General features: G+C 44.8%; 1 protein-coding gene across 1 annotated transcript in view; it reads left to right on the top strand.

The window, feature by feature from the left end:
- Positions 1-16,143, top strand: part of LOC144493944 (dynein axonemal heavy chain 8-like) — a 1,661,706-nt gene that overhangs the window by 1,006,627 nt on the left and 638,936 nt on the right. The window contains exons 45-46 of the mRNA XM_078213521.1: positions 2,097-2,201; positions 14,500-14,661. Of these exons, the coding sequence (XP_078069647.1) occupies positions 2,097-2,201; positions 14,500-14,661 (267 nt within the window). The remainder of the gene's footprint in view (positions 1-2,096; positions 2,202-14,499; positions 14,662-16,143) is intronic.

The raw sequence follows: 16,143 nt of genomic DNA on the forward strand, positions 1-16,143 counted from the left end.
TGTGTGTGGGCATTGTGGGGGCAGCGATGAGGCCAGCGATGTGTGTGTGGGGGTTGTGGGGGCCAGCGATGTGTGTGGGGGTTGTGGGGGCCAGCGATGAGGCCAGCGATGTGTGTGGGGATTGTGGGGCCAGCGATGAGACTAGCGATGTCTATGGAGTTTGGATGGCAGTGATCTGGTTGCTGGGAGGTCTTTTCCGCGATCTCCCAATGATGTGCACGTGCGCGGGTTCCTGCTCATCCTGCCGATTTCAGGCTCTTTGGCGCGAATGATATTCACGACTGGGACCTCTGCTTGCACAGAGTGTGGAGATGCGGGTGAGAAGCTGAACTGAGAAAACAGTCCGGATTTAGAACAGTTCTACCACTTGTTCAGCACTTTTGGGAGAATCGCGGCCGTAGTATCTAAATATTAGTGCCAGTGTGATGCTAGGTATGTAGGCAGCACATTCCAAAGTCTGCCAGATCGTTTCAAACTGCACGCTCCAGCCGTTCTTTGCAATGATGTAGGTACAGATTATACCCAACCATCTCATGCTTGCAAGACTCAAAATAGTGTTCAACAATAGGTGTGATTTCATGATTGGACAACATTAATCTTCAGTGTGTCAAGAATTATGATCAATTTAAGATTGTCACTTGAGCTTACATTTTCAGTACTTGAAGTTACATATATTAATACACAAGGCTCTGTCCTTGAGAAGTGTCCTTCTAAAAGCAAAAGGCTAATTTTTCAGCAATATTAATTGATTTTGCAAAGTAAAACCAGATAGTATGCAAAGTGAATGGCCAACTGACCATGTCAATTTACCACTGGGTGAGTCTGACTAAATTTACCCTGTTAAGATTTAAATTCATATCGCAGAAACCACATAGATTTGCCAGGATAATTTCAGGATTGGGAAGCGATTGTTAAATAAGAGACTTGACAACCTGGGACTATTTCCACTGAAGATGATGATCTGGAGAAGTTAAAAAAAAAATCAGCCTCTGCATGCTGAATGTCCACATTCGATGAAACATCTTGGGTTGTATTTTTAAATCTTGAGAGCGATTTTCCCAAAGCAAACTAAGTGCCTAGCAGGCAGGAAAAAAGGAGATTTTCCCAACCATTATTGCATGAAATTAGGTGGTTCACCGAATTTGCCGGGGGATTCACGCTGGTAGTGGGAGGGGGCGGTTCCTAATCCTGCCCGAGTGGCCAGCATCAGCACATTGAGTGGGATGCTGTGCATGTGCCGATCTCCCAGCATGTGCACTGGGCCTCCCATCGCCGGCCTCCCATTCACATCCTCCTGATGACTTCCTCAACCCCCGTCCCCTGATTGCTGGCCCCGACATCACACCTCCGATGTCCAGCCTGACCCCCCCCCCCCCCCCCCACCCTCATTGGCCAGCCCCAATAGTCCTCCCTCCCTCCCTCCCCACCAATCTCTGTACAGAGTGTGCAGTGACCACCTCCCCACTGCCACCACCAATCGGCCTTCCCCCAGAAGGAACCGTCCCCTCGGGCCCTTCCCCCATGGCACTGCCCAGTGCTTATTGGGCAGTGTCAGGTTCTAGGCTGGCAGTGCCAAGGTGCCACTGCTGAAGGGGCACCCACCCTGCCCCAGGCCTCTCTGGGGGGCTTCAATGGTCTATGCCCCCAGCAGCGAGGCCATCACGCCCGGGGACCAGCTTTAATCCTCGCTAGTGGAAGCCTCCCCTGACAGGATCGGAAACATTAGTGAGCTCGAACGATACTGTCCTGGGTCCACTAAGGAGATTCAAATGTCAATTTCAATTTGGTAATCAGTAGGCCCGAGGCTGATTATGCCATAAAAAGTGGCCCGGGAAAGTCATGACTGGCTGGACTCCATGTGATTCCTGTTTTAGCCCTCCTGCCGCTATTTCCTGGTCTGCTGTACTATGTGAGCAGCGCAGCGGGCTGAAAAATCACACCCCAGTTATCACTGATCTTGCAGCTCCTCCTCTGATTTAAACTTCACAGTACAATTCTAAGTGAATCCAATGTAATTTGCTCTGTTGTACACTAAATGTGATTGAGCTTTATATTATCTAAGCGTTTTCATATTTGCTTTATATTTTTGTATCCAGGCCCATTTAGCAGGAATATTTGACAATGTAAATGAAGTGGTTTTCCATCCGAAGGATTATGATACCATGCTGGCTGTGACTTCAAGGGAAGGAGAACAAATTCATGTAATTATACATCATAACTGATACAAATTTAAATCATTTCATGGCATTTAATGCATTAGACTCTGAATTAGTGGTTTTTGCTACAGTTCGCTATTATAGTGCACGTGCATCTTTTAAAGGTTGATTGAAGCCAAGTTTCATTATTGTAATGATACAATCGAAAAATGAGTTGCTGATCCCGCTATCACATTGGGAGCAAGGTCAAAATTTATTGGCCATCGTCAGTTGAGAGGATGGTGGTGAACCTTCTTCTTCAACTGCTGGTCTATGTGATGTTCCTACTGCCACAATGCTGTTAAGTAGAGAGTACTGATATTTTGACCCAGCAATGATGTAGGATTAATGCAGCTCCAACAACACTCAAAAACCTTGACACCATACATGCCCAAGTTTGGCCTGATGGGATATACCCCAGAATACTGACAAAGGCAAGGGAGGAAATTGCTGGGGCCTTGAGAGAAATCTTTGCATCCTCACTGACTACAGGGGAGGTCCCAGAGGATTGGAGAATTGCCAATGTTGTTCCTTTGTTTAAGAAGGGTAGCAAGAATAATCCAGGTAATTACAGGCCGGTGAGCCTTACATCAGTGGTCGGGAAATTATTGGAGAGGATTCTTCGAGACAGGATTTATTCCCACTTGGAAATAAGTGGTCGTATTAGTGAGAGGCAACATGGTTTTGTGAAGGGGAGGTTGTGTCTCACGAACTTGATTGAGTTTTTCGAGGAAGTGACAAAGATGATTGATGAGGGTAGGGCAGTGGATATCGTCTGCATGAACTTCAGTAAGGCCTTTGACAAGGTCCCTCATGGCAGATTGATGCAGAAGGTAAAGTCGCATGGGATCAGAGATGAGCTGGCAAGGTGGATACAAAACTGGCTCAGTCAAAGAAAGAAGTCTAACAACACCAGGTTAAAGTCCAACAGGTTTATTTGGTAGCCAGTGCCACTAGTTTTCAGAGCGCTGCCCCTTTGTCAGGTGGAGTGGGAGATGTGCTCACAAATAGGGCATACAGAGACACAAACTCAATTTACAGAATAATGATTGGAATGCTAATCAAGCTAATCAATGCTAATACAGCGAATCAAGTTTTAAAGGTACAGACAATGTGAGTGGAGAGAGCATTAAGCACAGGTTAAAGAGATGTGTATTGTCTCCAGACAGGACAGCTAGTGAGATTTTGCACATCCAGGCAAGTTGTGGGGGTTACAGATAGTGTGACAAGAACCCAAGATCCCGGTTGAGGCCGTCCTCATGTGTGCGGAACTTGGCTATCAGTTTCTGCTCAGCGACGCTGCGGTGTCATGTGTCATGAAGGCTGCCTTGGAGAATGCTTACCCGAAGATCAGAGGCTGAATGCCCGTGACCGCTGAAGTGCTCCCCAACAGGAAGAGAACAGTCTTGCCTGGTGATTGTCGAGCGGTGTTCATTCATCTGTTGTCGTAGCGTCTGCATGGTTTCCCCAATATACAAGGCAGTCAGAAGCTTTTTCCCAGGGTGGAAGAGTCAATTACTAGGGGGCACAGCTTTAAGATGCGAGGGGCAAGGTTTAAAGGAGATGTACGAGGCAGGTTTTTTACACACTGTAGTGGATGCCTGGAACTCGTTGTTGAGGGAGGTAGTGGAAGCAGATACAGTAGTGACTTTTAAGGGGCGTCTTGACAAGTACATGAATATGATGGGAATAGAGGGCTATGGTCCCCGGAATGGTAGGGGGTTTTAGTTAAGTCAGGCAGCACGGTCGGTGCAGGCTTGCAGGGCCGAAGGGCCTGTTCCTGTGCTGTAATTTTCTTTGTTCTTTGTTCTTTGTTTAATTGGCATCCCATCCACCACAGAGGCAGCAGTGTATACCTTCCTATAAGTTGCATTGCAACAACTTGCCAAAGTTCCTTCCAAACCCATGACATCTACTGCCTAGAAAGACAAGGGCAACTGATAACATGGGAACATCGCCATTTGCAAGTTCCACTCATAGTCACAACCCAGAATGACTTAGAATGATATTACTGCCCCTTTACTGTTGCTGGGTCAAACTCCTGGAATTCACTCCCTATCAGCACATACCAAATCATAAAGAAGGCTCACCATCACCTTTGCTAGGAAAAATAAGGATGGAAAAAATTACAGTTCCCATATGAACAGATACTTATCAAGAAAGTATCCCCACAAGACAAGAAAACTGTTGGGTAAGATTTCACCTTATTTTAAATTTTACTATCACAAACCAACTAAAATCAATATCATTTGTACGTTAATTCACAGGTGATGGATATTTCAGATAAAAAAGATGAATTTCACTGAACCATTGACAAAGATACACCTTAGTAGTTATAGGCACTCACATTAGATGGAGGGGTGGAGGGGTGTTGTAGGCTGCAAAGAGACATAGATAGGATGCAAAGCTGGGCTGAAAAATGGCAAATGGAGTTTAACCCTGATAAATGTGAGGTGATTCATTTTGGTAGGACAAATTTAAATGTGGATTACAGGGTCAAAGGTAGGGTTCTGAAGACTGTGGAGGAACAGAGAGATCTTGGGGTCCATATCCACAGATCTCTAAAGGTTGCCACTCAAGTGGATAGAGCTGTGAAGAAGGCATATAGTGTGTTAGCTTTTATTAACAGGGGGTTGGAGTTTAAGAGCCGTGGGGTTATGCTGCAACTGTACAGGACCTTGGTGAGACCGCATTTGGAATATTGCGTGCAGTTCTGGTCACCTCACTATAAGAAGGATGTGGAAGCGCTGGAAAGAGTGCAGAGGAGATTTACCAGGATGCTGCCTGGTTTGGAGTGTCGGTCTTATGAGGAAAGGTTGAGGGAGCTGGGGCTGTTCTCTCTGGAGCGGAGGAGATTGAGGGGAGAACAAACAAAGAACAAAGAACAATACAGCACAGGAACAGGCCCTACGGCCCTCCAAGCCCGCGCCGCTCCCCGGTCCAGGATTGAATCCTGAATCCAGGATCCCCGCCCAATTTTCCAGCCTATCTACATACCAATATCCTATCCACCGAGCTGTCCCTCACAGCTACGATGCTTTGTTCATTACAACCTATTAACTCACCCCCACCCCCCCATTCCAGACCATGTGATCTCCAGGGAGAGGTGAAAACCCAGAGTGAAAAACCCCAGGGCCAATATGGGGAAAAAAAATCTGGGAAATTCCTCTCCGACCCCCTGAGGCGATCGAAACGAGTCCAGGAGATCACAATGGCCCCGATCGGAAAATGCTTCCCAACCCTAATCATTTCCACTTCCACGAACACCATATGAATTCCCTGCCCCCGAGACAGGTTCCCAACTATCCGCAGTCTCACTCTGTACTGGCACCAGCAAGATGATCATAGAATGAAGCCTTGAAACGAGAAACCAGGAACAATTAGCCCGCGCCGCTCCCTGGTCCAAACTAGACCACTCTTTTGTATCCCTCCATTCCCACTCCGTTCATATAGTTGTCTAGATAAGTCTTAAACGTTCCCAGTGTGTCCGCCTCCACCACCTTGCCCGGCAACACATTCCAGGCCCCCACGATCCTCTGTGTGAAATATGTCCTTCTGATATCTGTGTTAAACCTCCCCCCCTTCACCTTGAACCTATGACCCCTCGTGAACGTCACCACCGACCCGGGGAAAAGCTTCCCACCGTTCACCCTATCTATGCCTTTCATAATTTTATACACCTCTATTAAGTCTCCCCTCATCCTCCGTCTTTCCAAGGAGAACAACCCCAGTTTCCCCAATCTCTCCTCATAACCAAGCCCCTCCATACCAGGCAACATCCTGGTAAACCTCCTCTGTACTCTCTCCAAAGCCTCCACGTCCTTCTGGTAGTGTGGCGACCAGAACTGGACGCAGTATTCCAAATGCGGCCGAACCAACGTTCTATACATCTGCAACATCAGACCCCAACTTTTATACTCTATGCCCCGTCCTATAAAGGCAAGCATGCCATATGCCTTCTTCACCACCTTCTCCACCTGTGACGTCACCTTCAAAGATCTGTGGACTTGCACACCCAGGTCCCTCTGCGTCTCTACACCCTTTATGGTTCTTCCATTTATCGTGTAGCTCCTCCCTACATTATTCCCACCAAAATGCATCACTTCGCATTTATCATGATTGAACTCCATCTGCCATTTCCTTGCCCAAATTTCCAGCCTATCTATATCCTTCTGTAGCCTCTGACAATGTTCCTCACTATCTGCAAGTCCTGCCAGTTTTGTGTCGTCCGCAAACTTACTAATCACCCCAGTTACTCCTTCTTCCAGATCATTTATATAAATCACAAACAGCAGAGGTCCCAATACAGAGCCCTGCGGTACACCACTAGTCACAGGCCTCCAGCCGGAAAAAGACCCTTCCACTACCACCCTCTGTCTTCTATGACCAAGCCAGTTCTCCACCCATCTAGCCACCTCCCCCTTTATCCCATGGGATCCAACCTTTTTCACTAGCCTACCATGAGGGACTTTGTCAAATGCTTTACTAAAGTCCATATAGACAACATCCACGGCCCTTCCTTCGTCAACCATTTTGGTCACTTCTTCAAAAAACACCACCAGGTTCGTGAGGCATGACCTCCCTCTCACAAAACCTAGACTTAATAGAGGTTTATAAAATGATGAAGGGGATAGATCGAGTGAACGTTCAAAGACTATTTCCTCGGGTGGATGGAGCTATTACAAGGGGGCATAACTATAGGGTTCATGGTGGGAGATATAGGAAGGATATCAGAGGTAGGTTCTTCACGCAGAGAGTGGTTGGGGTGTGGAATGGACTGCCTGCAGTGATAGTGGAGTCAGACACTTTAGGAACATTTAAGCGGTTATTGGATAGGCACATGGAGCACACCAGGATGGTAGGGAGTGGGATAGCTTGATCTTGGTTTCAGATGAAGGTCGGCACAACATCGTGGGCCGAAGGGCCTGTTCTGTGCTGTACTGTTCTATGTTCTATGTATCTATGTTCTATTATTTTCCACACAAATGCGGCATCACATTTCAATTCAGTGTTTCTAACTCAGCCTTTATTTTATAAGATCACCGGGATGTTGCCTGGCCTCAAGGGTGTTGATTATGAGGAGGGATTGAATAAAATAGGATTGTTTTCACTGGAAGGACAGAGGCTGACGGGAGACCTGATAGAGGGCTACAAAATTATGAGAGGCATAGACAGGGTGGATAGTCAGGGGCTGTTTCCCATGCTGGAAGTATCAATTACAAGGGTGCACAGGTTCAAGGTGAGAGGGGAAAATTTTAAGGGAGATGCGTGGGGGAAGTTTTTCATGCGGAGAGTGGTGGGTGCTGCCAGAGGAAGTGGTGGAAGCAGGCACATTAGCAACATTTAGGAGGCATCTGGATGGGCACATAAATAGGGAGAATAGAGGGATATGGACTAAGTAAGGGCAGAGGTTTTTTTTAGTTTAGTTAGGGCATCATGATCAGTACAGACTTGGAGGGCTGAAGGGCCTGTTCCTGGGCTGTACTTTTCTTTGTTCTTTGGTATGTTATTTGTTTTAATAGTTTTAGCTCCTGCTTCACTTTCCCCAGCAGCCATATATTATCAGAAGTTCCTGTACATGTTTAACGCTGACCAGGTGGATGTCCACACACAATCTCTCACTCAGTTTATGACAGCTTTGATAGCACAGAATCCACAGGGACTCCCATTTCCAAACCCTCTAAAATTATTTGGTGTGCTCTGGCACCACTTCAGCAACAGCAATTGTTATTTTCTAATCCACAGTTCCTTCACTCTTCCTGTCTTCTCTCCTTTCCAACTATAGAACAGAACACAATCTCTACTGTATTCGTAGGGACCTTATTCAACATCCGGACCTGTTGGAAGACTAGCAAAGAGGAAAATATTCCATTCAGATAGAACCTCGATCATTTTCTCCTTGCATGGATTCCCATTGGTCTCAGCTACTAAGCAGAGAAAAATACAAACTGTCCCCACTGCAATTAACTTTCTGTTCACCTTTTGCTCACTTTTTCAGTGGAGATGTGCAGGGGCAGAGGGTGGTGGGGGCCAGGAATGCCCTGTCAAGTGAGGTGGTTGAGGCAGTTATTTTAGCCACATTTAAAACTTATCTTGATAGGCATATGAACAAACAGGGAATAGACGGATATAAGCGATTGGTTTAGATAGGTAAAGGTGATCGGTGCAGGCTTGGAGGGCTGAAAAGCCTGTCCCCGTGCTGTACTGTTCTTTGTTCTTTGTTCTCATTAGCTTTTCATCCCCAGGATAACCAAAGGTCAAATGGGCATTTCTTGGAACTTAATGATGTCATAATCAGTAAACCAATACCCTTTCTTTCAAAATCCTTCCCAGCACATTATGTTTTTAAAGGGACAATGCACAAGGAAAACACAGGATTTTTACAGTTGTGAGGAAGGTATTAGAATCAATCATTAAGGAGATTATAGCTGGGCACTTAGAAAAACTCAAGTTAATCGGATAGAGTTAGCATAGTTTTGTGAAAGGGAAATCTTAATTATTCAATTTATTTAAGTTACTTGAAGGAGTGACATGTGGTATGGGTAAAGAAGAGCTTCTCGATGTACTGTATTTGGATTTACAGAAGGCATCTGACAAGGAGCCAAATCAAAGGTTATTGCATAAAGCAATTGCTCATGGTGTAAGGGGTAACATTTTCACACTTGTAGAAGATTGGCTGGCTGACACAAAATAGAGAGTATATGTAAATCCTCGTTTCCCAGCAGAAGAATACTCTGCTGAATATTTGTAAGCAGAAGCATGTTTGGGACTGGGTAGGCTAGAGAGAAAGAGAAAAGCTGGTGATGCAGCACTTACTGAAAGTCCAAACTAATTCATTTGTCTACTTTGTGTTACAGTGCATTCTGATTAAGATGTATTCAACAAATGGGTATTTTCCTAATTGGCAGGATGTGATGGATAGAGTCCTGCCGAGATCTGTGCTAGGACCTGAGCTTTTTACAATCTATATTAATGACTTAGATGAAAGGAGCATGGTAGCTAAATTTGCAAATAACACTAAGATAAATAAGAAAGTATGTTGTGACAAGAACATGACAGGGTTGCAGACAGTTATAGATAGGCTGATTGAGTGGGCAAGTTTGGCAGATGGAGAAAATGTGGGAAAATGTGAAGTTGCTCACTTTGGTAGGAAGAATAAAAAAGCAGAGTATTACTCAAATAGAGAATGGCTGCAGAATTCCAAGGCACAGAAGGATCGAGGTGTTTTCGATTATTAATCATAAAACGTTACTCTGCAAGTACAAAAGTAATTCAGAAGACTTGTGGAATGCTATCCTATATTGCAAGAGAAATTGAATAGCACAATTAGTATTGGTGAGACCACATCTCAAATACTGTGTGCAGTTTTAGTCTCTTCACTTAAACAAGGATGTAAATGCATTGGAGGTGGTTCAGAGGTGGTTTACTAGATTGACACCTGGAGCAAAGAACAAAGAAAATTACAGCACAGGAACAGGCCCTTCGGCCCTCCAAGCCTGCATCAACCATTCTACCCGTCTGAACTAAAACCCCCGACCCTTCTGGGGACCATATCCCTCTATTCCCATCCTATTCATGTATTTCTCCAGACGCCCCTTAAAACTCACTATTGTATCTGCTTCCACTACCTCCCCTGGCAGCGGGTTCCAGGCACCCACCACCCTCTGTGTAAAAAACATGTCTTGTACATCTCCCTTAAACCTTGCTCCTCACACCTTAAACTTGTGCCCCCTAGTAAATGACTCTTCCACCCTGGGAAAAAGCTTCTGACTATCCACTCTGTCCATGCCCCTCATAATCTTGTAGACTTCTATCAGGTCGCCCCTCAACCTCCGTCGCTGCAGTGAGAAGAAACCAAGTTTTTCCAACTTCTCCTCATAGCTAATGCCCTCCATACCAGGCAACATCCTGGTAAATCTTTTCTGTTCCCTCTCCAAAACCTCCACATCTTTCTGGTAGTGTGGCGACCAGAATTGAACACTATATTCCAAGTGTGGCCTAACTAAGGTTCTATAAAGCTGCAACATGACTTGCCAATTTTTAAACTCAATGCCCTGGCCGATGAAGGCAAGCATGCCGTATGCCTTCTTGACTACCTTCTCCACCTGCATTGCCACTTTCAGTGACCTGTGTACCTGTACACCCAGATCCCTCTGCCTATCAATACTCCTAAGGGTTCTGCCATTTACTGTGTATTTCCTATCTGTATTAAACCTTCCAAAATGCATTACTTCACATTTGTCTGGATTAAACTCCATCTGCCATCTCTCCGCCCAAGTCTCCAACTGATCTATATCCTGCTGTATCCTCTGACAATCCTCATCACTGTCCGCAAATCCATCAACCTTTGTGTCATCCGCAAACGTGCTAATCAAACCAGTTACATTTTCCTCCAAATCATTTATATATATTACAAACAGCAAAGGTCCCAGCACTGATCCCTGAGGAACGCCACTTGTCACAGCCCTATATTCAGAAACGCGCCCTGCCACTGCTACCCTCTGTCTTCTATGACCGAGTCAGTTCTGTATCCATCTTGCCAGCTCACCTCTGACCCCATGCGACTTCACCATCTGTACCAGTCTGCCATGAAGGACTTTGTCAAAGGCCTTACTGAAGTCCATGTAGACAACATCCACTGCCCTACCCTCATCAATCATCTTCATTACTTCATTGAAAAACTTGATCAAGTAAGTGAGCCATGACCTCCCCTTCACAAAACCATGTTGCCTCTTGCTCATACATCCATTTATTTCCAAGTGGGAGTAAGTCCTGTCTCAAAGAATCCTCTCCAATAATTTCCCTATCACTGATATAAGGCTCGCTGGCCTGTAATTACTTGGATTATTCTTGCTACTCTTCTTAAACAAAGGAACAACATTGCCTATTCTCCAATCCTCCAGGACCTCCCCTGTAGCCACTGAGGATACAAAGATTTCTCTCAAGGCCCCAGCAATTTCCTCTCTTGCCTCTCTTAGCATTCTGGGGTTCATCCCATCAGGCCTGGGGACTTGCCTACCTTATGTTCTTCAAGACCCCAATATCTCCTCCTTTTTGATCTCAAAATGACCCAAACTATCTACACATCCTTTTCCAGATTCAACATTCACCAAGTCCTTCTCTTTGGTGAATACTGATGCAAAGTATTCATTTAATACCTCGCCCATTTCCTCTGGTTCCACGCATAGATTCCCTCCCTTGTCCTTAAGTGGGGCAACCCTCTCCCTGTTTACCCTCTTGCTCTTTATTTATGTATAAAAAGCCTTGGAATTTTCCTTAATCCTGCTGCCCAATGACTTTTCATGACCCCTTTTAGCCCTCCTGATTCCTTGCTTAAGTTTCTTTCTACTTTTCTTGAATTCCACACATTGTATATTGTGAAATGCACTGCACTGAGGATAAATGAATGCTCCTGGTACATCAGGATATCATGAAACATATAACAGAGAAGGAGGTGCTGGAAGTCTTAAAGTGAATCAAGGTAGATAAATCCTCGGGACCTGATGAAGTGCACCGTAGGACGTTGTGGGAGACCTCTGGGTGGCACGATGGCTCAGTGGTTAGCAATCCTGCCTCACAGTGCCAGGGACCCGAGTTCAATTCTGGCCTCAGGAGACTGTCTGTGTGTTGTTTGAAAATCCCCCCAAGTCTGCATGGATTTCCCCTGGGTGCTCCGGTTTCCTCCCACAATCCAAAGATGTGCGGATTAAGTGGATTGGCTATGCGAAATTGCCCCTTAGTGTCAGAGGGATTGGCAATGCTAAATACATGGGGTTATGGGGATAAGGCCTGGGTGGGATTGTGTTTGGTGTAGACTCGATGGGCTGATTGGCCTCTTTCTGCACTGTAGGGATTCTATGGATTCTTTGAGGCCTCTGCTGATTTATTTTTGTGGCGATGAGGAAAAAAAAGAACGGCCTGAAGAAACTTGCTCGCTAAGAGCCGTGCCGCATTGGGATAAATCATTGTCAGGCATCATGCCTCTGTTTGGGAAACTGGACTCTTATCACCCTGCTATGGGGGACTGGGCCCAATACGTAAAATGAATACATTCTTTATCTTAGGGCTAATAACATATTGTCAGATGAAAAGCAACGGATCATTCTTCTGACCACATGCAGACTGTCGGCATTTGCCGTTATGCGCAGTTTAACTTTTCCAGAGGCCCCAGATATCAAAACCTTCCAGAATTGGCGGACCTAGTGAAATAATATTATGACCCGAAACCACTCCGATCCTGAGAAGGTACCAGTTTTACTCAGCAATCCGAGAGATGGGGGAGTCTGTCACAAGTTTCTTAACATGATTGAAACATCTGATAGAAGCCTACCAATTTGGGTTGACATTTGAAAGATGCTAAGATGCCGATTGGTATGTGACATCAATGATGTGACTATCCAAAAATGCCTACTGGCGGAGGCCCAACTGGACTGTAAATAAGCACTACAACTGGCTTTGTTGTTGGAAAAGACGGCAAGTGGAGCATAGGAGTTACAAGAGCTCCCGGTGGAAGTGGACGCCCACACCAGTGCAACTGAGTTAGGGGACCGCCAATTGGGGGCAGGCAATTAAATAGCTGCCCTCAGGATGGATCCAGAAATATGTAAATCCAGTAATACCCACAGTGCCGATCCAAAACAAAGCCAAGTTTGGACCATACAGACAACAATCCCTGCAGAATCCTGGCCGGCAAGACATTGTAACTGTTGCCAATATTCGGAGTCAGCACTGTGTGACCAAATTCCCCTCCAACTCCATTTTCAGGTTTGCTAATGACAGCACCATAGTGGGTCGGATCTCAAACAATGACGAGGTGGAGTACAGGAAAGAGTTAGAGAATCTGGTGAACTGGTGTGATGGCAATAATCAGTGTCAGCAAAACTGAAGGAGATAGTCATCAACTTCAATAAGCATAGTGGAGGACATGCCCCTGTCTAGATCAACCAGGAATGATGTGGGAATGGTCAAGAGCTTCATGTTTCTAGGTTTTTTGATTTGATTGATTATTGTCACATGTAAAAAGTAAAAAGTACAGTGAAAACTATTGTTTCTAGCGCACTATACAGACGAAGCATACCCTACATAGAGAAGGAAAGGAGAGAGTGGAGAATGTAGTGTTACAGTCATGGCTAGGGTGCAGAGAAAGATCAACTTAATGCAAGGTAGGTTCATTCAAAGGTCTAATGGCAGCAGGGAAGAAGTTGTTTTTGAGTCGGTTGGTATGTGATCTCAGACTTTTGTATCTTTTTCCCAACAGAAGAAGGTGGAAGAGCTTATCTCTTCGCGGCACGGTAGCACAGTGGTTAGCACTGCTGCTTCACAGCTCCAGGGACCTGGGTTCGATTCACGGCTTGGGTCACTGTCTATGTGGAGTTTGCACATTCTCCTCGTGTCTGCGTGGGTTTCCTCCGGGTGCCCTGGTTTCTTCCCACAGTCCAAAGATGTGCGGGTTAGGTTGATTGGCCATGCTAAAAAAAAAATTGCCCTTAGTGTCCTGAGATGTGTAGGTTAGAGGGATTAGTGGGTAAATATGTAGGGATATGGGGGTAGGGCCTGGGTGGGTTTGTGGTCGGTGCAGACTCGATGGGCCGAATGGCCTCTTTCTGTACTGTAGGGTTTCTGTGATTCTATGATCTCCGGGCTGCATGGGGTTCTTGATTATCCTGGCTGCTTTTCCAAGGCAGTGGGAAGTGTAGACAGTGTCAATGGATGGGAAGCTGGTTTGAGTGATGGACTGGGCTTTATTCATGACCCTTTTGTTGTTTCTTGTGGTCTTGGACAGAGCAGGAGCCATACCAAGCTGTGATACAACCAGAAAGAATGCTTTCTATGGTATATCTGTAGACGTTGGAGACAGTTGTAGCAGACATGCCAAATTTCCTTAGAGGATGTGAAGACATTTGTTAAGTCCCCAGCTATTTCTCCCCTTGCCTCCTACAGTAACTTGGGATAGATCCCATCCGACCCGGGGACTTGTCTACCGTAAAGCAATTTAGGATACCAACACTTCCTCCTTGGATATATTGACATTCTCTAGAGCATTCACACACCTTTCCCTGACCTCAACATCTGTCATGTCACTCAATTGACTGAACAGCCTCCTATTCTTTTGAAATAAAGCCAATTATATTTTGTTTAGATTGATTCATATGACTAGAATATTTATTTTAAATCTACTGATTAATAAAGTATTCTTCTCTTGCAAATGTTTTTGAACATGTTTAAATATCTTATTTGTTACAGGTTATTTATTAAGTTTGCTTATGATGGATATTTTTGTGATGTCTTTTTATTTGAATTCAAGTTGGATACCCCAGTGATTGCAAAAGGTCCTGTGGAACTATGGTTAAGTGACTTATTGCGACTGCAGCAAGCTTCATTGCATACTGTGATTAAATTAGCATATTACAGCTTCAGTGAACCAGATTTCCAGCTAATACCTTTCCTGTACGAGGCTCCTGGCCAGGTAAATCAACGAAGTTAATAATGGTTTTGTTTTCCAGATTCATGCAATCATCCTCTCCTAACATCAAACCATGAGGCTAACTTGGTTAAATCTCAAAGGTGCAAAGTCCACTTTTCAAAATTAATTCATATTAGTGTCTCCCAAACATCATGCGAGTTGGGTGGGCTCAGTGTCTTCTCGAATGGGAAAAGCAGAGAGTAGCCAACTGGCTTCACTGCCAGCTTTTCACACCACATTTTTAAACACTTTGCCAAGAAAAATGAAAGGGGGAAGTCCCACAACATCGCGCTGGTTGGGTGGGCTCAGCAACCTGGACTTTTCAATGATTTCAACAATTTTTAAAGGGCATCCTGGTGTAAATGAATAAAATTCAACACCCCACCCTACGCAACCTCTCTGGCAGGCTCTGTTCGCCAGGCCCACATCACGGGGGACCTGTTGTGATTTACGTTGGTATGAGGGCACAATGTTATAATTGGATAATTTAAAATAGGGAGACTATCAGGCCTGATATTTATATTTAGGTGTATGCAAATTGGGATCCTGTAGAAGGGAGTTTCCTCTCTAGGCTATGTATTTGCTCAGACTTAAGCTAAATACAAAGACTCAAAATGCAGTGCACTGATGTTGAAGACTTGACTTTATTTAACCAAACAATCGAATGGAAGAATGATATGAGGGAGCCCTGCACTCAAGGTATAGCATGCGAGCAGCCGGATATCAGTCGGAAGAACAATGCCCCTGTGAAGGCAATTATACATTCCCAAAATCATATTGCCTATCTTTCCAGTGGGCATTATCCAGAAAACATTAATACAAATCAGTCAATCATCCTGTCATAAACTGCAGCCAATAACAATACATATCATGACCTAATGGGATTTCATTTGTTATTAAATTACGGACATTACCTCTCTGCTGTTGCCCAGCAATATGTGACGCTGGACAATGAAATGGGAGAATGATTCCCACTGAATTGAACTCATGTGACTCTCGTCCGACCCTGAGAAACCCTTCATATCTGCTCGCCACCTGTGTTGTCTCTTGGCGTTGTATGATCCTATTCATAAGGTTAGCATTGGTAGCCACCTTGTTCCCGACCACTGCTGATAGCTTTATTGCTTTCAGTGAATCTATTGTTACTTCCCTCTCTCTGTATTTTATCACTGACTGAAGTTTCACAAAATGTAATCAAAAGCAAAACACATCTTGTAAATTCAAAATACATGTTTTAAATGAGAAACATTTGTTAATTATGCAGAGCTGTCTTCTATGGCAACAGCCCTGGCTGGCTTACGTTCCCATAATCCAAAATCATTCATTCTAAAATTAGTGTTGTGTTAGTGTTCCTAAATCTATGGTTATGTGTTCATCAGCCTAATTTGCACCCCGACATCAGATCCCAACTTTCAAAGTCAGATTTCCCATTATGTAATTGGCGGAGGTAGGGACAATTGATTGGGGAAATCCTGCGGGTTTAAA

This window comes from Mustelus asterias, chromosome 5 (genome assembly GCF_964213995.1).
Source record: "Mustelus asterias chromosome 5, sMusAst1.hap1.1, whole genome shotgun sequence".
In the NCBI taxonomy this organism is placed as follows: Eukaryota; Metazoa; Chordata; class Chondrichthyes; order Carcharhiniformes; family Triakidae; genus Mustelus; species Mustelus asterias.